The following is a 23,778-nucleotide window of genomic DNA, read 5'->3' as shown; positions in this document are numbered from 1 at the left end:
AAGGCATTGTTTGGACCACCATAGCTATCGCATGGGAATATGGGTCCAAAGGACCACCATATATATTGTATGTATAAGCAAATGTTATCGTGGCTTGGATAACGATGGTTTTTCCACAATGGAATGCAGGTTTACTAGGCCATGGATGATTATAGATTTTTTACTTATAACCTATATATACTTGCACCTTGTGGTACATCCATAGAGGAAAGATCCTCCCTCTTACACCATATTTCTCTATGGTTGAGAAGAGAGGTACATAGATGCTATATGATTCATCTATGTTTACAGATACATGTTTATGAAGTTGGACCACTCAGTAACAAGGACTTGAATTTTGGACCACCTTATCGAGTATTTATGAGTTGTACTTAGATATGGTGGGACGATAAGTAAAGATGCACACTAAAGGTAGAAAAGCATGGACAATTCACCGCCTTGGAAGCATCTAAGAATGACTTTTCAAAGAAGACAAAGGAGATGGTAGCGAGCATCCAATGCTCAAGGATGATACCAACACATTCAGTTCCTTGGTCTCAATGCCCTCACAGGTCTCTCATCTTGCACAACTAATGTGGACGCTAATCCCATACGGGCAAGAATGGAGGTTCGCCAGAGGCTCGGCAATGGATTATGGACTAGAGGTTTGAGGGAGGCTTGGCAAGACGAGAGGAGGTTTGGGGGAGAGGAAGGAGGTTCGGGGAGAGAGGAGGAGCTCTAGAGAGCCACATGGTAGTGCACGGGCAAAGCATGCAAATTGCGTAAGGCAGAGGCAGCAGTCCCAGATGAGGTGGCACGAGAGAGAGAGAGAGAGAGAGAGAGAGAGGTCTCTACACACACACACTTTTTTTTTTTGGTGGGTAATTCTTCTACACACACACACACACACACACACTCTTATGCCGGTGTATACAGGATATGGGTTGGCAAGCTTATATTATCTTATCTTTGCTAGACCTCAATGTTTTTTCCTCTTGATATACATCTGATATGGGATCTAAAATCTTGAAATATTAATCCTGGACTTACCAATGCTATCAGAGCCTATGGGATTACAGTATACTTGTTTAGAATTGTTAAATCTTGGTAGGAGCCTATGGGATCATATGCCATTATAAAGGTTTTATGGGAATCCCAAAAATCACAAAGTCTTGAAATTGCAAAGCCCAAAAATAACGTGACTTACATGAAAGTTTTCATGAAAGAATGAAAGGTCATGGATGATGAACCGACTGCATCGGTTGAGCTCCTATTCTTGCTATAAAATGGCTTCCGTAGCTTTGTAGCTTCTCATAAGGCTTGTGCGCCTCTAGCTTTCACTTTGAGCTACATCCCTGGCTTGCGCAACCTCCCTCGCCATTTGCTGCCTCCCGTGTATGGTGCAACCTCCATCGCTACTATTGTCTCCCTTACGTGATTGGCTTAGCTACTGGCACACTACATATAAGCCTCCCTCACCATTGCTACCTCCCATATTTGGTCAGTATAGTGGCAGCTACTGCTTTGGTGAGATATTGAACTAAGCGACGGATTTTTTAGCATACACTATTACATCACGGGTGAATATACAAGCCTTGGCAGACTAACGATATGGAGAACTGCATGTGATCGTGGGGTGTTGTTGCACACAAAACAAGGAGCGACTACCTGTTATCATGCTTGAGGCAAGCTAATAGTTGTTGCTTAGCACCAGAAATATTTTGGTAAGATTTTAAGGTCAAGAGATATCTTCTACGTAGCTTTTGATATACCTTGTGTATGCATAGCTCTTTGCTAATTGAGGTAGCTCACACTCTCACATGACATATTAACGGAATGATAGTTATAGACAAAGGTTACTGCTAGTAACTTCACTTCATAGGCTAGTATTGCACAGGAGCGAAGCCTACAAAAGGCGTGAAAGACTAAGTTCGGCTATCGATCATCCTGCAAGCCACTAGTATCTTACAAATGACTACTTTCAAGGTTCACAAACAATTATTCTCCCACTGGAATCACTCACTACACGTGGGTTTATGTGATGGCTATCAGTCTAGTGGGTTGTACATGGATGAAAAGTGGTGTCGAATGTAGTAAGGTGGTCAACCATCTGCTACTAGGACAAAGGTAAGCTACATATGTGCTGATCGTCGCACTAAGAAACTGCAATAGATGAACGGGAATATATGGTCTGATATGATGTTCTATATTCCACTCTATGTCTTCTGTTTGCTTGGGAGCCAAAACAAAATCAAAATGAGAAGATCCATTAGCGTTCACATTTTTCATGACTAAAAAGCACAGGGCTCATTTTTTCTAACACCTTATGGATATATGTAGCTCTTCTATCTACAGAGGATACTTGGTAATAGAGGGATGATCTCTACAGTCAAATCATGCGCTCGTATTAGAATGCAACCTAACAGACTACGTGATCAAAAAAGAGTGGGCACACAACCTACCACATATTATCAGACAAAGATGAACACAATTAAAGGATAGACTATGGAACACCATAGATAGAGGAAACTTGTACTATCATGGTTTTAATTTCAGATGGTATATGTGTGTGACATGATGTACGAATAACTTGGACAAGTCTTTGTCTTGTTGACTTTGTTGTATATAAAGTTAAGGGAACAATTACCCTAGCAAAAGAGGCATGTTAGGAAAGACAACTAGGATTTCCATGTAAGAATATAATCCCATATTGTGATTAGCATAATTTTCTTTTCAATATATTGGCAAGTTAGCCAATTCACTTGGAAGAGGTTGCTCCTTAAAATATGATGTGAAGTCTCTTATGACCCCTTACATAGGGATTTTTGAAAATTGGCAGTTTAGAGAGAGTATACTACCTATAGAATATACATGGAGCATCTGGATACTTGTGACTCAAATGTTGAGGTGCCACACAATGCACCACCATCCAAGGTCAATATGATTTACCATTATAAATGGCTTATGATGTTGTGACATCGATAACAAGTGCAGCTGTGCTTTGAAGCCTATAGTCCCACAAGTAAGGATTTGTATTCTAACTTGTCCTTGTTGTGGATGGATACAGGTGAGTGGAGCTCCTTCAATATCATTCGGTATTTATAATTGAGCAAAATTACATGATTTTTTCATAAACTTTCTTTGTAGGGATTACCTTATCACAAATTGTCTTGATCGATAAGGCTAAGATGGATAATGTTTGTCTTGAAATTGCACACACACACACACACACACATATTGATTAAAATTGGGAAAGTGGTGGAGTTTGGAATGTTCAACATTGGAAACATTTGTATGGTCACTAATCGTGATAACAAAAGAAGAATTGGTGTCATCAAGCATCATGAGAATCATAAGGCAAGATTTGAAATGACTTAGGTGCAATGTGTAGTTGGACAAGTGTTCCCCACTTGATTGGGTAATGAATTTATAGTTTCTTTGTTCCTCTATAAAATTTTAAATCACAAGATGAAAAGATGTCAAATGAAGCCTATATTTTTATGTTGGGTGACCTAGCTACAAATAAGGTTGGAACTTGAATGTAAAGCCCTGTGATACATGGTTTGGATGTCATGGCAATAGCCTCCGATCATTATCTTTGAAATCTCTGCAAGTCTCTAGATCCTATCATGTTGGCAAGTTACCCAGCAATCGTGAATAAGTTGATGGGAGATCACATGCCTTAATTTTCAGAGGAGATTAATTTTGAGAGAGAGAGAATTTATAAGATATTTATTTATATTTGAATATTTTTCTTTAGTGGAATGCTGTGCTTGCTGAAAACACTCTTGAAAAGTTCATCACAGTAGTAAAGGTTGTTGCACTGATGTGATCAAACCAGCAACCTCACTTATGTGTGTTATTAGTCCTACCACTGCAGTATTGAGCGCTCATGCACACTAATTCATACTCTGCATACATATGTGAAACAATGTGTGCTTTTGCACCTTTGCCTTTTGAAGAAGACGTCATAGTACCATTCTTCTCATCCCGTTGCTTCTTTCTACAGGCCTTGACCATGTGATCGCTCTTCTTGCAATAGTGGCATGTACCTTTGAATGTCCTCTCCTTCACATCCTTCTTATTGTAACTACCCTTTCTTTTGGTGGTGGCTAAGAATGTTGCATTGCTTCCACCATTGCGGGTCCTCAATTGCATCTCCTCCTCTAGAAGCAAGGAACTAAACTCTTCAAAAGTGGTTCTCACTTGTGTACTTGTGTGTGTTGTGTTGTAACTAGTGCATCATATTTTTGGGAAAGAACTCAGACACATCTCTTGGCTAACTCCTAATTGTTGATCCTTACTATGCCTACTACTACCATTTGATAACACAGATTCTTAATCCACATAATCTCCTTTGAGAACTCTATTGCTACAAGTTGATTCTCTAGGTTTGAATCTTGGTTTGATTTTGCATCTCATACTGACCTTTAAATATGTTCCAAGCCTCACTTTCCTTAGATGTATGCTGAGTCAACATTAGATAGAATCAGTTATACTGGTAACAATAGCGCAGAGTGGATCTACATTTCTATGTCTCCAAATGTATAGACAGGAGGCATCTTGTTCTCAGGGTTGCTTGGGTCCGTCGACCTTTTAACATCTAATCTCTTCTATACGGAAGTACCCTGTGTAATAGAATGCAACTGCTTAGAAATTATAAAACATGAATGAATCAAAGTCCATGAAGAGATCATGAGAGGGGATCATGCAAGCTATTATTCCTCTTTTATGGAGGAACAAAGAAACTGTAAACCCATTACCCAATCAAGTGGGGAACACTTGTCCAACTACACATTGCACCTCTGTTATTTCAAATCTTGCCTTATGATTCTCATGATGGTTGATGACTCCAATTCTTCTTCTGTTATCACGATCAATGACCATAACAATGTTTCCAATGTTGAACATTCCAAACTCCACCACTTTCCCAATTTTAATCAATATCTATGTGTGTGTGTGTGTGTGTGTGTGTGTGTGTGTGTGTGTGTGTGTATGTGTGTGCACATGTGTGTGTGCAATTTCAAGACAAACATTATCCATCTTAGCCTTATCAATCAAGACAATTTGTGATAAGATAATCTCTACAAGAAAGTTTATGAAAAAATCATGTAATTTTGCTCAATTATAAATACCGAATGATATTGAAGGAGCTCCACTCACCTGCATCCATCCACAACAAGGAGAAGTTAGAACAAGAATCCTTACTTGTGGGACTACAGGCTTCAAAGCACAACTGCACTTGTTATCGATGTCACAACATTATAAGCCATTTATAATGGTAAATCATATTGACCTTGGATGGTGGTGCATTGTGTGGCACCTCAACATTTGAGTCACAAGTATCCAGATGCTCCATGTATATTGTGTAGGTAGTATACTCACTCTAAACTGCTAATTTTCTAAAATCCCTGTGTAAGGGGTCATAAGAGACTTCACATCATATTTTAAGGAGTAACCTCTTCCAAGTGAATTGGCTAACTTGCAAATATTTGAAAAGAAAATTATGATAATCACAATATGGGATTATATTCTTACATGGAAATCCTACTTGTCTTTCCTAACATGCCTCTTTTGCTAGGGTAATTGTTCCCTTAACTTTATATACAACAAAGTCAACAAGACAAAGACTTGTCCAAGTTATTCATACATCATGTCACACACATATACCATCTGAAATTAAAACCATGATAGTACAAGTTTCCTCTATCCGTGGTGTTCCATAGTCTATCCTTTAATTGTGTTCATCTTTGTCTGATAATATGTGGTAGGTTGTGTGCCCACTCTTTTTTTATCACACGTAGTCTGTTAGGTTGCATTCTAATATGAGCCCCTTGATTTGACTATAGAGATCATCCCTCTATTACCAAGTATCCTTTGTAGATAGAAGAGCTATGTATATCCATAAGCTGTTAGAAAATGTGAATGCTAACGGATCTTCTCATTTTGATTTTGTTTTGGCTCTGGAGCAAACGGAAGACATAGAGTGGAATATAGAACATCATATCAGACCAGATATTCCCGTTCATCTATTGCAATTTCTTAGTGCAACGATCGGCACATATGCAGCTTACCTTAGTCCTAGTGGCAGATGGTCGACCACCTTACTATGTTCGACACCACTTTTCATCCATGTGCAACCCACTAGACTTATAGCCAGCACATAAACCCATGTGTAGCGAGTGATTCCAGTGGGAGAATAATTGTTTGTGAACCTTGAAAGTATTCATTTGTAAGATACTAATGGCTTGGAGGATGATCGATAGCCGAACTTAGTCTTTCATGCCTTTTGTAGGCTTCGCTCCTATGCAATACTGGCCTATGAAGCAAAGTTACTGGCAGCAATCTTTGTCTATAAGTATCATTCCGTTAATATGTCGTGTGAGAGTGTGAGCTACCTCAATTAGCAAAGAGCTATGCATACAAAAGGTAATATCAAAAAGCTACATAGATAACTCTTGACCTCAAAATCTTACCAAAATATTTCATGGTGCTGACCAACAACTATTAGCTTGCCTCAAGCGTGATAACAGGTAGTCACTCCTTGTTTTGTGTACAACAACACCCCATGATCACATGCAATTCTCCATATCATCAGTTCGCCAAGGCTTGTATATTCACCCATGATGTAATAGTGTATGCTAAAGAATTCATCACTCAGTCCATTATCTTACCAAAGCAGTAGCTGCTAGTATACTTACCAAATACGAGAGGCAGTGACGGTGAGGGAGGCTTATATGCAGTGTGCCAGTAGCTAAGCCAATCACGTAAGGGAGGCAATAGTGGCGATGGAGGTTGCACCATACATGGGAGGTAGCAAATGGTGAGGGAGGCTACACAGGCCAGGGATGTAGCTCAAAGTGAAAGCTAGAGGTGCACAAACCTTACGAGAAGCTACAAGGCTACGGAAGCCATTTTATAACAAGAATAGGAGCTCAGCTGACGCAGTCAGTTCATCATCCATGACCTTTCGTTCTTTCACGAGCACTTTCATGTAAATCACGTTATTTTTGGGCTTTGCAATTTCAAGACTTTGTGATTTTCGGGATTCCCATAAAACCTTTATAATGGCATATGATCCCATAGCTCCTACCAAGATTTAATCATTCTAAACAAGTATACACATAATATGATCCCATAGGCTTCGATAGCAGTGGTAAGTTCAAGATTAATATTTCAAGATTTTAGATCCCATATCAGATGTATATCAAGAGGAAAAGTAAACCTACATTCCATTGTGGAAAAACCATCGTTATCCAAGCCACGATGACATTTGCTTATACATACAATATACATGGTGGTCCTTTGGACGCATATTCCCATGCGATAGCTATGATGCTCCAAACAATGCCTTAGGTTATCCATAATCCCAATCACTAAGGTGCAAACCACCTCTTCTCAATCACTACGGTGCAAAAAATTACAGTATACGTGGGAGAAGATATCCTCTATAAAAGTATCACAAGGTGCAAGATAATAGTTCATATACATTGCCACATTCTCTCACTTGGTTTCCATATTTTGTACGAGGTATACACCATCAATAAGGCCTCATACCATAGGATACATGGAAGGCCCTTCACAATCTAAAGTATGTTAAACTATACGCACACCCAATGATCACAAGGATCCCAAGGCTGTGCGTGCATGTGTGCATGCATGCGTGCATGCGTGCATGTGTGTGTGTGTGTGTGTGTGTGTGTGTGTGTGTGTGTGTGTGTGAAGAGAGGAGGGTGAGGGAGGGGTGGCAAGGTGAAGTACGAGAAATGTGATGGGGGGTGGTTTGTTGTCACTAGAGAAGCGAGGTGGAAATTTTCAGGGGAGGGTTGAAGGATGGGGTGCAAAACACGAGGGGAGAGGGGGGAATCGGGTGAGGGAGGAGGGGTGGGCATGGCGACGTTGAAATGAGTGGAGGGGGTGGGGTGTTTGAGGGGAGAGGGGGGTGGGTAGCTAGAGTGCTACCTAGAGGCACGAAGATCAAGGGGAGAAGGGGGGTGATCATGGATGATTTTTTCAAGTTAGTTTCATTAAGAAGCTAAACTTTTATGTTGGCATCGAAAGTTATACGCCCTAATCAAAACTAATGTTTGGAACATTCACTAGGATTTGAAACTTTTACATAAAAAAATTTAAAGTTTCACCAACATTTACATTTTTCCCTTCAAAATTCAAAAGAAAATATATAAAAAAGTACTAGATTCTACCAATATTGTGAAACATAAAAAATTAGCTTGAAAAATTTCGCCAAGATTTTATATTAATATATAAGCATAGCTTCAATAAAAACATCCCTGGGGGTGATGCAAGGGGAGGGGTTTCTTAGGCTAGAGCACCATGATGGGTGTGATAGCTAAGGGGATAAGGGGAGTTGCAATGAGGACAGGGAATTAGAGAGATGGGGTGTTGCTAAGGCGCACAATGCACAAGGGTAAGGAGGGTGGAATGGGATAGCGTGCCACCACTATACAATGCACAAGGAGAGAAGGGGGAGGGGGGAGGGGGGAGAATAAGAATACCTTTAGGAGAGTGGATGTGGTAGAAATAGGTGAGGGTGAAGGTGTAAGAGGGAGGGGAGGTGGAGGTGGCAAAAAGACGTGGAAGGAGGAGGAGATGGAACAACAAAATTGGTCTAGGAAAAGTGGTTGGGGGGATGGGTGAGGAGAAGTGGATGTGGAAAGAGCATGAGAAGTGGTGAAGATGTGAAAGAGGGGACGCACAATGTGGGAGAGAGAAGGAGGGTGCAAAAAGCTAATGGGGAGGGATTGAGGATTAGGGGGATGGTTCTATAGAATTTTGGGGATAGTATCACAAATCCTCTTCAAGGGGTTTCAAAATGATACTCCCACATAAACAAGGAGAGTCAAAAAGGTACAAATGTCCTACATCATAAGAAAAGTAACTGCAATAGCCCCATAAAATCATGAGGTCAATCCAATTACGAGATGAGAATTGGGAGCTTTATGCCAAAGCTAGCTCAAATGTCCACCTCTCATGTAAGTTGCATGCCGTTTCAATTGTTCTCAGAGTGCATGTGTGAACGGCAATAGCCATTAGGTGTATCAACAATTTTGGTATATCATAATTTTCTTGTTCTTTCTAGTTTTCTACTATGTACTTTAGTCTGGCTATTATCTTTTGCTATGTCCTATTTTCTTTCATGGTATCAAAGCACAAATGCTTTGAGTAAGAACATAAGTGCAAGTTCAATCAGCTTTTTGTGGTAGAAAACATTTGGAGTGATTGCTAGCAACAATCTAGTGGCTCTACTGCAAACCGTGTGAAGTCGTTCACCTAATTTCCACAAAGGCATCATTGATGCAACCAACTTCACACTCTGGAAGTTCAGCATCATTGCCATATTGGATTCATACAAGCTCTTGGATATAGTTCTAGGATTGTATCCAAAACTAAATTGCAACAAAGGGCCCCACGCTTTGATTCAAGGCCACGCTGTGAGTTCTCGAGGAGTGACACATCTTTGATTTGAATAGAGATTATCAACTACCTGTAGACAGTACAGTGATCTCCGGAAAGTGCTCGCTAGCCCTTCTCATTGTCGACGGTTGTATAGTCTTGTCGAACAACATACACACTTGGTCTGGGAAGGTAAAAGGGAGTGTGGATTGCCCATTTAGGCCATCTTTGCATGGCAACTTGTTTCCATGATTTGCACTTGAAAAATGAGATAGACTGCGAGAGAAAGATGGTTTTACATTGTTCTGCAAAGCCATCGATAATGCAGCTGGAGTATATGGTTAGACTAAGATATTACTAGTATCGCTCAAGGCGTGGTTTGAACTAGTAGGTGGCTATTATGTGTCCGTTTGAATTAGTACTTAAGACTCGTTCATTTGAATTAGTACTTGAGACTCATTGAATTCATTCACATTCATGCGATTGTAAAATTCTCTGATCTAACAACACTATTTTAATGTTCCCACAATAAAAAACGATGTAGTTGTATCCTTCATTCATGATCACCTGAAGGTCATCGTATCTTTTATTCATGATCGCTTCCCACGATTTTATTAATTCTTAAAGAATGAGTAAAATTATGGACATGAGACATGACAGAGGGTCCATTAGCACCCGGTCCTCCCTCCAAATGTCAGGGGCAGTGCTTTGTTATTGATTTGATGATGCCAAAAGATTTGTGCCTTTTGGTCATTGAAGCCCAACAAAACATGAGTAAGGATATGCTCGCGAGTCACAAGAGCTTATAATTTATTAATGGTGTTATCATCCTTCGATCTACTTGGTTATCTTCTTTGCTGACTCAGAATGTTCACTTGCATCGAGAACATGAATGAAAAGAGAGACATCGTCAATATAAAAATTTAATTGATTTAAAAGATATACTTTTTCATATTGCAAGCAATAAATATGTGTGTGTGTGTGTGTGTAAAGTAAGTATACCCACATATTGTGGTTGGAGAGGCAGAGTGCTTTCTCTCCGAGAGCTATCAAAATCAGGAACGAGCCCTTCCCTCGTGGTGTAATGATCCATCGGTCCATCGGCTTTGGTCCATTGGTTTTGAGTAGAGGAAGAGTTGATGAAATAAAATTACCTTTTAGAATGTTTGTGAAGTGGCAAGGGTCTCTAACGAAATGTTGTGAGACAAGGCAGATGATGTCCAGCTAAATCAAAATTACCATTTGGAATGTCTTTCACGTGGCAAGGGTTTGTAGCAAAACGTTGTGAGATAGGGCGATCTTGTAATGTGGCGGGATGCGTCTCTTGGTGAATACTTTACACCCTGTTTTGCCAACACAAATTTGTAGTGAGGTCTCGTCCTTCCTAGTGTCTGTCAGTCACGTGTAGTGCACGACTTCTTTGGAGACGTTGGAAGAGATATTTGTAGCATGGCAATGAGTGAATGCCTTCAACTGACATCAAGAAGCGGTAGCCACGGCATATCATGAAGGAGGACCTTGAAGCTAACCAGGTGATGTTCTTGATTTCGATTCATCCCATAATCATAATAGTGTTGTAATCTTTCAATGTCTCGCCCTCCTTGCTCTTATGTGCATAGCCCAATGTGAGACACCAGAGTCTCCAACATTGAATGAATGACTTTCCCCCTTGTTATCCTTTTAATAGGTCTTGGAATAGCCAATCAATCTGTAAACTCGTCGACCAGTCAATCTGCTGTCCCTTTCTTGTGTTTAGCCTACAAAATGACCTAAGCCTAGTGGGCAAGTCATTCATTGAATGAATGATAGGGCTTGGAATGCCCTAGGGACTCCCCAACCACTCTGTAAATTTTCTGCCCAATTAATTTCCTATCCCTTTCTTGACATCCAATCTGTACTTGTTTAGCCTATAAAAGGCCCTAGTCCTGGTCGTGCCTACTAGACCACCTCCTTTGCCTCCCTCTACAGCAGTACCCAACTATCCACAACAGTCTATTGACTTGTCTGTAGCACCTCAGCGTGCCTACAGACACAAAATGACCCCACACTCTAGCACTTGATTGCCATGTGGTGGTTTTGCTGACTTGACTACTCTGACATGTACCTATAGGAGCCTATCTGTTGCTATCTTCTGCAAAGACTTCTGCTCTAGCCATGATAGTTTTCCAACTATATCCTTAGCTGTCCATGTTGCCCACATGGCAGCTTGTATGCTGCCCATGTGATGTACTACATGCCATCATAGATCTTCCCTCCTGACAGTTCCTTTCTCTACCCACGTGGCATCTTTTGAACGCTAATGGTACACCATGAAATGGAAATTGATCCAACTGAGGATGGTGAAAAATCTAACAATAAGGACACATTCTCTTATTTTGTTTTGGAGGAGCTCCTTTATGTAGTCTTCTAGATCTTGTTCGACATCTCATGGAATGTGATGGTATTTATTGAACTTAATCGAACACTGAACTTGTCTTACGCCTTTGTTCTGCCCCCCTAGTCAGCCCATCTCTAGGCCTGGTTGGCTGGCTCCAATCAACCCAACTAGCCTTAGCCAATGGATGACCCAGGTGTTGCTACTCCCTTCCATGGTTGTGCCACTTGTAGGCTCTGTTGTAGGGATCTAGACTCTACTACATAAAGAAACATGCATTCACAAGCAATTTAAGGAGGTAAGAAGTTCTTACATCTCTTCAAGATGCAAAAACCAAAGAACAAAGGATTGTTAGTACAGAATTGCACATGTGCAAGAACATGAGTATGCCTTAGGTGCATGTGTCCATGTTAAAGAATATGTGTTCATATTTGTACATGTGCAAACATGTGAGTACATCTTAAAACTAGGTCGATGTGTCCATGTTTCCACAAAAAACTATAGAAATATGGGATTTTAAGGGGGGAAATTAGTTCATAGGATGTACAATAGTAGAGAAAAAACCAAAAAAGCATAGAAATTTATATGCAAAACACATATTAAAAATCATAGAACAAGAAACAACAAATTCCAAGGAAAACAACCATTCAAAAAAGGTAAAATCCTAAACAAATTGATTGTCACCTTTGGTGCTATAGCCCCACCTCTAGCATGCCTTTTATGGTGGGTAAAGGTGGTCTGGCCTCTAAGGCCACCCTTGGGGCTGCATACCCACAAGTCTCCAAGCCCTAGGAGGCTATATACTGGCTAAGGTGGTCCGACCTACTGGTCGGCCACTAGGTTGTATGTTCAAAGCCCATATGGCAGAGGGGGCGGCCCCTTTTATGGCTATGTGACAACCCATTGTGGGGCAGACCTAGTCAGCCCATATAGGGTAGGAGTCGGTGCTTTAGGGGTAGGGTGTCAGCCTCTTATAGGGATGCATGGTAGCCCCCTATTCACTGCTATAGGGGGCCGGCCCTAGGAGCAACAGGGTCGGCCCACCTGGGCTTGTTGGTCGACGTATTTGAGAAGCTGATTGCAAAAGGGAGGGGGGGTGAATTGCCTATATATAGGCCCCCTCCCTCACTTGTTCAGCATCTCTTGTAGCAACGCTTGTGCATCATTTAGTGAAGGTTTTCCCTAGTAGTTCAGAGGTTCTGGCTGAGACCCCTTGCAATCTCTTGTCTCTTTCTCTCCTTTTTGTTTGGTGTGTGTGTGTGTCTCTCTCTCTCTCCCCCCTTGTCTATTCAATTCCATTGCACGTCTCATATACAGACGGGGAAGTGACTAGACCACGCCCAAAAATTTGACCCTACTTAACAACATGGCATCATGAGTTGTAGAGAAGAGAAATTTTGTGTGGGCTAGGTTGCCTTAAGGTAAAAAGTTTAGATTTAGGAATAGTGATAGTGTATGAAGCAAGGTTACGTTAGAAATCAACCAATAGAGGGTACGCACAACAAAAGACTAATAGAATAGCCCAAGAGCTCACACAATGTGTGGTGGGGGATGTGGAATCACAAACTTTTTAACTTCACGTGCTTAAAATAGGTGTGCAGACTAGTAAATAGAAAATGATTCATCTGGTTATAGAAACCTCCAAGACAATATATTTTCATCCAAAGCTATGGACACAATACAAAAGAGATAGATCCAGAGTCCAACCAAGATGCGGTGCTCTGATCTTACCTCACAAGGTACTTCTACTATCTGCCAGATATCTCTAGATCATTGAGCCTACGTGCTCCACCTCGACTTATGTAAACTCTCCATCCAAAGTCCTCAGCAGCTTGCTGCCCTAGAAGACAGCCAAACCTCTAGCCCTCTATGAGATTAGCCTGTAGCAACACTTGATGTTGCCTTGCCTCTTGGATGTAGGACCAAAGGTGGGGCTAGTGCTGCCCCTTTCACTCCTTGACTTGTTGACCTACTGGGTGCAAAATGACCTGCAAAGGATCCCTTTTATAGGCCCTAAGAAGCCCCAAAAATTGACTGACCTGACCTTTTTCCTTGCCAACTGAGGCTATCCCCAACCGACTCCATAGCTCCCCATAAATGGGACTATGGGCTACCATTTTTGGGATGTGGGTTGATCGACTCTATTGGCCATCCAACCAGCTTGTAGGCCCTATATAAGGGTAGGGTGCTACCACACTTGTAGCCCCTCATCTAGGCCCATAGCCTATACCAGATGATCTAGTAGATTCCCTACTCTAGGGCTATAGTTTTTCCCTAATTGTGACACTTCTAGGGCCCTATTGTAGGTCACTTTCTTGCCCACACACTCCGCTTGGAACTAGATTGCGACACAGGAACCTATTTCCTAGGAACGTCTCGCCACATTGTGTTGCTCTAGATATGCCTCTACTAGGACAGATCCTTGCTGACTACATCACCATCTTCTCCTAGCTTTCAGCTCCATCTCTCATAGCCACCATGATGCCTTTAGGTACATTTTTCTTTTCTTTGTATTTTCTCTAGGCAAATACCCACTCTCCTCATTTGGAAGCTTATAGATCTAGTGGCCAGCCCTAGTGGGCCAAACCTATAAATTGACCCATAGCCCTATGCGTGGGTCTATGAGGACCCTATATGGGTTTGTGTGCTAGCTGATCTAGTTGGTTAGCCAACCAACCAGTCCAAGCCCTACATAAGGGCAAGGGAATTGCCCATCATAGTCCCTTCCCTAGTGTACTTGTACCAGATCTTCCAAGCAAATTCCTATAGCCTTCTTGCATTTCTCTAGGGTAATTTCTTGTCCTAGATATGGTCCATGTGCTGCTCCTTATAGGCACCTACTGCACCATCCGTTTTGCCCTCCAACTGGTCTCCTATGAACCCCATATTTGGTCTTTTAATTGCTACAAAACTCGCACATTACTTGCAACCACCTCACCTCTGACACATTACTTGCAACCACCTCACCTTTGATCCATACTATTTTAGGCATCTGGAGGGCCTTTGACTTGCTAGGTAAGTCCTAAGGTGTACTGCCCACATTGCATCCTATGTGTTGCCCATGTGGCAGCCCCCTCTCTTTGTTTTTCTCTATGGGTATGCCACCACATGGTAGCCACTATGTTGCCCATGTGGTAGCCATAACCTTAAGCCTCTGGGGGTTCTATTATGTCTCAACTTTAGGAAGTTGGATGGCTTGGCAAGAGGAAAATGCTAACTCTAGAAGGGGGCAAATGGAGTTAGAAAGTTCTCCTGAGAGGAGGGATTTTTAGTAGATGCCTAGAATCTTGTTGGACTTTGTCATCCATGACTAGGTAAGTTACCTTTTCTAGCTAGGTGCCCCAAAGCACTCTCCCCAAATAATAAAGGAGCCTATATGATTAGTCACCTTCGGACACTCTAATGAGGTTAATACTCTGAAGAAAGCTCGAATGTGACTAGCATACCAAATTGTCATGTGTGATTAGAGGATGAATAACCAATGTGATTGGCACATTGAAACACGCCCAAATGGACGAGATGAGTGAGTAAGTTCCATCAAGGATGAACAAGGAATTAGGAATTGGGAGGTACAATGAGGACTGTAATTAATTAGTAGAATTCGCAAAGCATGTGGGGAGAATGCTTTAGGGCTATAATTAATGAGTGGAATTTGCAAAGTAGATTCTTTGGGTGCTAATCATATTAGCTCCTCTAATCATATTAGAGTTCTTTCACGCTAATCATATTATCTCATCTAATTGTGGTAGAGTTCCTACGTGATTAGAGTTCATGAATGCTAAGAATATCATATTAGAGTTCCCTGACAGCATATGGTTCTGAAAAGGCCGCTTAAGTTGGAATAAAAACCACCTTTAATCTTAAGTCTCCAACTAGCATGGTGACATGCAAAGCTGCTACGCTGCATAAACCATATTACAGTAAAATGTTCACCCTTAGTAAGGTGAAATGTTGCAAAGGGGATTTGGGTGGAGGGCTTCATTTTTATGGATCTTACACATATACTTGGAAGGCACTAGAATGGTAGGAGTAAAGCAATGCGTAAATGAAGTTAAAGGAAGAAGCTAGATCAAATAGAGTTGTTATCAATGCAACTTGAACACATACCTCTATCTCATCCGTACTAAAAGGTATGGACTTTAGAACCTATACAAAATGATGCAATTAGCTTGAATATAATAAGTGAGAATTTACCTAATATTTAGGTAAAATAGTGATTCTTTCTCACAATAACAAATTGAGTTGGTAGACAATATACTATGAGGTGCACAAGAGTGTAAAAGTTGCGCAGCTGAATATATTTGGGATTTATGTCAGATTTCAATAGTATCATCATGTCATCACCACAAGATAAGTGAAAAAATTTGTCCAAAATTTAGACTTCCCAAACATTCAAATCTATGTTTCTCATAAGAAAATGCTAGATTGAAGCATCATCTAAAGGCAGTGGAGGATAATCACCACAAAGACCTTCATGACCTTAATTGTCAGCTAGAGAAAGCTCTACAATCTAATTCTTTGAAAGAAAAGGAAATGTATGAACTTGTAAGTGACTTGCAAAGAATGCAAGTTGCATTGAACATAGTGCAGGCTACATGGAACAAGATTGAAGTTGAAGCCATGAAACTGAAGTATAATCTTGTGTAGGATTAGGAGGAAAGATTGACCTTACAATAGACTATGCATTCTCACACACGCAATAGCAAAGAGGAGATCAAAGGGTTTAGAAATTCTATTGCGAATAAGGAAACGTAAATTCAAGGATTAAGATTACAAGTAGAATTGCTACAATCCACACTATCCCATACCAAGGAACAAGAACAAAAGTGGCTAGATCATCAAGCTCAGTGCAAATTCCTCTTCGGTAATCAGATGAAAGAAAGATTGCTTATGGTAAAATGTTTGATCTTCACCAAAAAACAATGCTACAGTCATCAAAGAGAGAGAACATCTACTTGAAGAGAAGGAAAACATAATCACTCAAATTTAGCAGACTTAGAAAGAAATCGGGTTACGTTCCTAGTTGGGACTTGCAACCATCGTCATGTTCAAAACCTTACCTCTCCAGAGCGGCAAAATGAAGTCGAATAGAGTTAGCACGAGCACCAAATTTAGAGAGTAACTATTGGTTGATGTGAGGTGTGTCTTGCCGCTACTAGTGGACTGGCGCCTTGTTTGCATATACTTGGCCACAAAGAGAAGCAATCAACCTAAAATTGCCCATCAACAGATCATACCAAAAAATGAGTAGATCACAAAAAAGCATTTGCTGGATGAAATCAAAACAAGATGTAAAAGCAATGATAGCAACTTATTCTCGAGGGATGGCGGGTGAAATTGAAACCAGCATGCATATCCTCTCAAGAAGGGGAGGGCGAAATCTAGCTTGTGAATGTGAGTGAAATGGTTTTTTTGGGGCTAAAAATGACTTATAAAATCCTATTAGAGCAGCCCTTACATATCAAATGGAGCCTTAAATTCACCTTTGGGCTAAAATTTGCTCTTAATTTTTGCCCTGAACCTAAGAAGTGTATATTTAGCCTCCCCCCCCAATCCTTCAACACCCTAGGAGTTCACTAGCTAATATGTAAGATAACAATAGAAGGGGTCTTGTTTTCTTGTGGAGTTACACATACATACTTCAAAAGGGGTACTCGATGCCCCTTTTGTTGAACACATGGGATGTAGGGGTTTTTATATATAGTGAATTTCTCAATTCCAAGATGCTTAGCTTGATTTTGATTAAATTTGGATGGCAATACTACATACTATATGCCAAATTTAGCTAATCTATTAACAACCATAGTAGATCTAGCTGATCTAGAGTATTAATAGTATAACCATCTTTGAGCATCCTAGTGTTGAGATATGGGGCCATGAGCACATATTAGAAGCTAAGGTATGGTATAGGAAAGAATTAAAGTAGCCACCCTATGATGTGGACTACATGATGTGGAGATGCATCCAACTATAGATCCTCAAGAGGATCAACCCTGAGCTAGATGTCACTCAAACCCTGACCAGTGATCTGCAAGTAAGTCTCATACCGCACAGCCCAATCAGCGCACTCATGTCATTGGGAATCATAGGCCTGAACGGGCGGACTGGGTACTCTGAAGAGGCCCCAAGTCCAAAAACGTCCCAATGAGCCTAGGCTGATACTTATATAGGCATAGGGCGCGCCTTAGGTGACTCAACCCTGAGACTCCCCAACTCCACCAAAGGTATGTCATGTCCGAACTGTCCTAGGGTTAGGTTACATGACCCTAGGTTATGGTGTGCCAACATTTCTAGGCATGGTATGTCCAAATGTGAACATAACAATAATTACCTATGATGTACCATAAAGCCAAAGTGAATACTTGCTAAATTCTACAACCAGTCAAGAGGAAGGTGTCATCTGCTCTGATACCATTGAGACATCTCCGTCGCCAAGTCAGCAATCACGATCATCCTCACCGAATCACAGACTAAGAGCCGAATCATTGAGTGCATAATAAAAGGTCACTGCACAACTCACCCCCGAGCATTGGAGGTCTTGGGAATGGTACAAGGCCTGGCTCTAGCTCAATATCCTTGTGTCTCAATACCACGGAAGCCCTATCCATGAGGGATGCATGTAACTAGATTGCTAGCCGCTGCCATGCCACTAGCAAGATCCACTATCAAGATACTGATCCCCCATGCCAATATATAGCCTCGGGCAAGGCTAAATATAGTATACAGGCTCAGACCTAAGAGTTCGGCGCAACAAGGGAGAAGCGAATGGAAGGGCAGAAGGGAGGTGACCTGTGTGTTACACTACCTGCTCTTGCTGCATTTGCCGCCCTCCATAAACACCAGAGGCACCCAATTGACACACTCACACACAAAACCGGCTAAGCCTGATAGCCAACAGCTGCATTTACTTGTCGCTTCAAACCTCTCAGAACTACTTGGTTCAGACGTCAACAAACCGTCATTAAAAATCACCTTCACCATCTGCTTCCTGGAAATGTTGGCACACCTAAAACTTATCCCTGTTGATGGACTACTTGCATAAGACGCTATGTTGATCTCCTTCATTGACGATTAAATTTGCTATATTGGGCACGGCTGCATAGGTGAGCGGTAACTTTAGGACAAAGGTGAGCAGTAACTTTAGGACAAAACTCAAACCTCAACTCCTATTCACAACCAGTGAAGGACCCACTGGAGCCCCCCCTAGACCATAAATATTTCCCCATTTGGCATCTTGCCAAATGGCAACTCTCTATGAATTCACTTCACATACCAATATGGCCGTCTAATAAGACCCTTCCTTTCACACTGCCAACTCTTGCGCCTAGGCAATGGCCACATAAGAATTATGACACATGTCTGCTCAGGAATATCTAGTCCTCTCGCATCCCACACCAAGAATCACCACCACCAATCTTTGACCGCATAAAAACAAACTTTGGTTCACACAACTAAATACATTTATGTAAATTAAAATATTTTTGAAGTCTCGAAAGACTGTTGTCGACCGATTCATCTCACATTCTAACTGGAATGCACAACCTTGAATTAAGAGCAAGCATGCTGAGATGATGGGCCTCTGTCATGAAACGTACTTTACTCATCATTGATTAACTGCAGCGCTTAGATCCTTGTTCAAGGGTGATTCTAAAACTTCCTGAGCCTGGTTCTGTTTCAGTGAAATTCATCAAAGGCAGTTTCCTGCTCTTCTAGCATTCTTTGAGGGCAGAGAGCTTCTGTAAAACCTCTATCTGACAAAGCCATGAAGGCTTAAAAGAGTCTCCAGCTTGATCATGCATGCTGTTCACCATCATCTGCTTCATCTGTCCATAGACAAACCTGGGATAGCTGCAAGAAAGTTGCAGGGAGCACCAGCTAGATATAAGATAGTGAACAGATGTCTAGGTAGAGACCAACAACAAATGTTGGAACATAGAAACCCTCCCCTAAACCTCACACTGATTTCCATGCAAACGTGGCAAAGACAGCAAAATTGAAACAGAAACGGGAAAACCATTGCAAGATACCTCAGAGTTGGTCAGGTATGGGTTCTGATATTAATATCTAACCACGTCTGCCTCGGAGCAGGCCTTCATTTGGTCACATGCAACAAGAGGATACAGCTGCAGTCTGGAAAGGCAATAATGAGGCAAGCGCATGCAGATGCCCTACTATTCCAACAGTATTGTGGCCGCCTTGGTGCTGTCCCCAATGAGCCTAATCGGTCTGGCTCACCAGTTGGTGGTGAACTATTTGAGTGGGCTAGTTTGTCCATTGAACAAAGCTTAGGTGGCCATCTACTCCTCACATCAGTCCGAGTCGATTGACATCCAGCCTCTACTGAAAGACTTAATCTCAGTATCACAGATTTGTCCTCATTATAGGCAAGCTTAAATTGCCTGAGTAAGCTATCTTAAGAAAAGTCTCCTTCCCCACCAATGGCATTCAGTAAATGAACTGGAACAACAGAGGCCATGGCATACAGAGATGCCTGTAATAGACACTACTTAAAAGTCAATGATAGCTGCAAAAACCTGATAGAGAGACACGCATCTCCAGTCTCAAGTGTGCCAAAGTCTTGAAGTTATGTCCAATGGACCATTGAAGCTCGAACCTCTGCTTTGAATTTGTAGAGTCAAGCGGCAGGGAACTGAATTCCATATTAGCTGCATCCATTTTTATTCTAAGAAGCTGTTTCACAAGTCCACTCATGGACTCCCAACTAAAGACCTGTTGATTCAGTAAGCATCTTGAAATTGCCCCGTTCATGGGACATCTCTGACTATTCAGAACACTTAGGGGTAAGAGTGCAACCTCGGTGACAAATATCAATCTGGCTTCTTTTCAGTACGTACCCCATTGTCAAGATCAGGTATGCACGCACCAGGAATCATTCTCACAAATATTAACCTCTTAAAATTAGCGAGCACAGTAAGCATCACTTAGTAGAATTTTTTGACTGCAATTTCTGACAATCATCCCTGGCAACATCAGAGGATGTTTGCATATTTCGCTATGCTGAATTATTCCTGGCAACATCAGAGCATGTTTGCATATTTCGCTGTACTGAATTACCCAAAAAATGTATTACTTCGTCATTATGTCCAGAAAAAGATTCTTCCTTGTACCTATCTGAAATTAGCTCTAAAGCCAAGTCTAATTGTGGAGAATATCCTTCCTTGTCCATGAGCCTTCTCAATCTATTTAATTTAATATGAATCTTCTCACTCTGCAGATGGCTTTTGTCTCCCACAGTGAACTCATAAGCTTCATGTTGAATGTCAAGCCAGGCCTTCCCAGGTTTCTTACCTGCCGTGACACATTTTCTCACCTGCTGTGTTCTCAGGACATCGTCCCACATGTGAGCATCAGCATAAATGTTTGACATGATCAAATAAGCAGAAGTAAAGTTAGGATCCAGCTGGACAACCTGATCAAAACATTGTCTCCCTAATTCCAAATTCCCATATGTCCTGCAGGCAGTAAGCAAAGATGTCCAACCAGTGATATCAGCCAAGATATGCATAGTTTGGAGTAACTTTTTTGCCTCATTTAAATGTCCTGCACGCCCAAGAAGGTCAACCATGCAATTCAAATGTTCAATATTTGGCATAATGCCATTGGCTTCTATCATACACTTGAAATAGGAGTCACCTTCTTTCACTTGACCTGCATGGCTGCAGGCTGTGAGAAGGCTAGTATAAATCATATGATTTGGCTGTACACCTTCTTGTTGCATCACTTCAAAACATTGTTTGGCCAGCCTGAAGTTGCCCTGTTGAGCATATCCTGCAAGTAATGCACCCCAAGATACAACATCCCTATTGGTCAGTTCGTCAAAAACTTTACATGCTTCATCTAGACTGCCACATTTGGCATACATATCAACAAGGGTGTTACTAACTTCACTATCTGAGTAGAGTCCCCTATTGATGATCTGATCATGTATAAGCTTGCCCTGCTCTAAAGCTCCCATGCTCCCACAAGCTTTCAAGGTGCACAAAAATGTTACCTTGTTTGGCTCTACACCCTCCTGTTTCATCTTATTCAGCAGCTCAAGAGCAGGAAGGCCTTGCCCATGTTGCACATAGCCTGCAATCATGGAACCCCATAATATCACATTTCTATTTGGCAATGAGTCAAACACTTTGTATGCCTCCACAAGGCTCCCACATTTAGCGTACATATCAATAAGAGAGCTCCCAATGACCACATCTGACTGAACTCCACTTCTGACAATCAATCCATGTATCAATTGACCCTGTCCTACCTCTCCTATGCAGGCACATGCTTTCAAAATGCAAGAGTAAGTGAAAGTGTCTGGTTCAATCCCCTCTTGTTGCATTTTATCAAAAAGTTCAAGTGCAGGAAGACTCTTCCCATGCTGGGCATACCCTGAAATCATTACACCCCATGACACCACATCTCGATTCAATATTTTGTGAAACAATTTCCGTCCCTCCTCCAAGCAACCACATTTGGCATACATGTCTACCAGAGTGTTTGCAAGATCTAAATCTGATTCAAGCCCTTGTTTCATAATCTGATCGTGTACTAGCCTGCCCTGATTTAAAAATCCTGTGTCGGAGCAAGATTTCAAAACGCACAAAAATGTCACTTTATTGGGCTTTATGCCCTCAGCTTGCATCCTCTCAAAAAGCTCAAGAGCAAAAATACCATGTCCATGCAGGGAATATCCAGAAATCATTACACTCCATGTAACAACATCTCGATTCATCAAATCATCAAATACTTTGCGTGCCTGCTTAAGCCTCCCACACTTCGCATACATATCAATAAGAGTGCTTCCAACCATCACATCTGACTGAAATCCACTATAGATGACCTGTTCATGCAGGATCTGTCCCTGCTCTACGGCTCCCATACAGCTACATGCTTTCAAGACGCATGAAAAAGTAACCTCATCCGGTTTTATGCCCTCTCGTAGCATGTGTTCAAAGAGTTCAAGCGCAGAATAACTATTTTCATGCTGGACATAACCCGAAATCATTGTACACCATGACACCTTATCTCGATTTTGCAATTCATCAAATACTAAGCGAGCTTTATCTAGGCTTCCACATTTAGCATACATGTCGACAAGGGTGTTCCCAATAAGCACATCTGACATAAGTCCCTTTCTGATTATACTCTCATGTATTTGCCTACCCTGCTGTAGAGCTCGTAGCTTGCCGCATGCTTTCAAAATGCACAGGAATATGAACTTGTTTGGTTTGATACCTTCATATTGCATTATATCATATAATTCAAGAGCCCTGTCACTTTTTCCAAATATATCATGTGCAGAGATGATTGCATGCCACGTATGAACACTTGGTTTTGCAACTTTGCAAAATACCAAGTTTGCTTCTAGCAAGTTCCCACAAGAGCTGAACAGACGGATCAAGTGATCTCCTAGTACAGCTACCGAGTCAAGTCCACTGCTAATCATGAGGACATGTACTCCCCTGCTAGCTGACAAGCCTCCATCCTTACCGCATCCCTGCAGAAGGGAGTAAATAATATCCCGTGATATGGGCATCGTTTGCCTCTGAGGAGCATCCACAGCTCGAAAAGTCTCATCCGAGCCTTCTATTCTACACATTTTCGAGTCTTCAAAAGATCTAAAAATTCCACGAGTACTAGACAAATGGAAGAATCAGTGCAAAACATACTAGTTAATGAATGCAAGCAAGATGAAGAACCATCGCCCTTGCCCAAGACTTTAATCTAGACGAAATACTGCATAGCGCAAAACAAGTAGTAAAGAATTTTCTTTGTTCATAACTCGATTTTCTTTGTAGCCGAAAGAAGCAAATTTAGGATGTTCCGATGTCGTAGTTTCACACACAACTCATCCGGTAAGATTTTTAGGAGTAAGGAAAATCTGCTGCAAATGCTTATGTCTAGTTTGTAATGTTGCATTTTTTCTTTGGGATTTCTTTTGCCGGCTGTTCGTTTTTAACGGTAGATCCTTTGAACTCAAATTTCCTATTGATCATCTTGCCCCT

The 23,778-nt window shown here is 41.4% G+C and overlaps 1 protein-coding gene across 1 annotated transcript; it reads right to left on the bottom strand.

The window, feature by feature from the left end:
- Window positions 1-19,348: 19,348 nt before the first annotated feature.
- LOC147883122 (pentatricopeptide repeat-containing protein At5g27110-like) lies at window positions 19,349-23,372 on the bottom strand. The gene is made up of 2 exons (XM_087399250.1): window positions 19,795-23,372; window positions 19,349-19,615 (listed from the first exon to the last, which is right to left on the bottom strand). Exon 1 carries the CDS (start codon window positions 23,370-23,372, stop codon window positions 20,781-20,783), a length of 2,592 nt encoding a protein of 863 aa, XP_087255376.1. The 3' UTR covers window positions 19,349-19,615; window positions 19,795-20,780.
- Between the last annotated feature and the right edge of the window lie 406 nt (window positions 23,373-23,778).

The sequence above is a fragment of the Dipteris shenzhenensis genome, chromosome 28 (genome assembly GCF_047967505.1).
Source record: "Dipteris shenzhenensis isolate YYH24624 ecotype China chromosome 28, Dip_SZ_1.0, whole genome shotgun sequence".
Classification (NCBI taxonomy): Eukaryota; Viridiplantae; Streptophyta; class Polypodiopsida; order Gleicheniales; family Dipteridaceae; genus Dipteris; species Dipteris shenzhenensis.
The sequence above is the reverse complement of the archived record's forward strand: the minus strand, read 5'-3'. Positions and strand labels throughout refer to the sequence as shown.

What these genes read in the sequence shown, in the direction of transcription:
- LOC147883122 (XM_087399250.1), bottom strand. Translation starts at nt 23,372, where the DNA reads ATGTGTAGAATAGAAGGCTCGGATGAGACTTTTCGAGCTGTGGATGCT.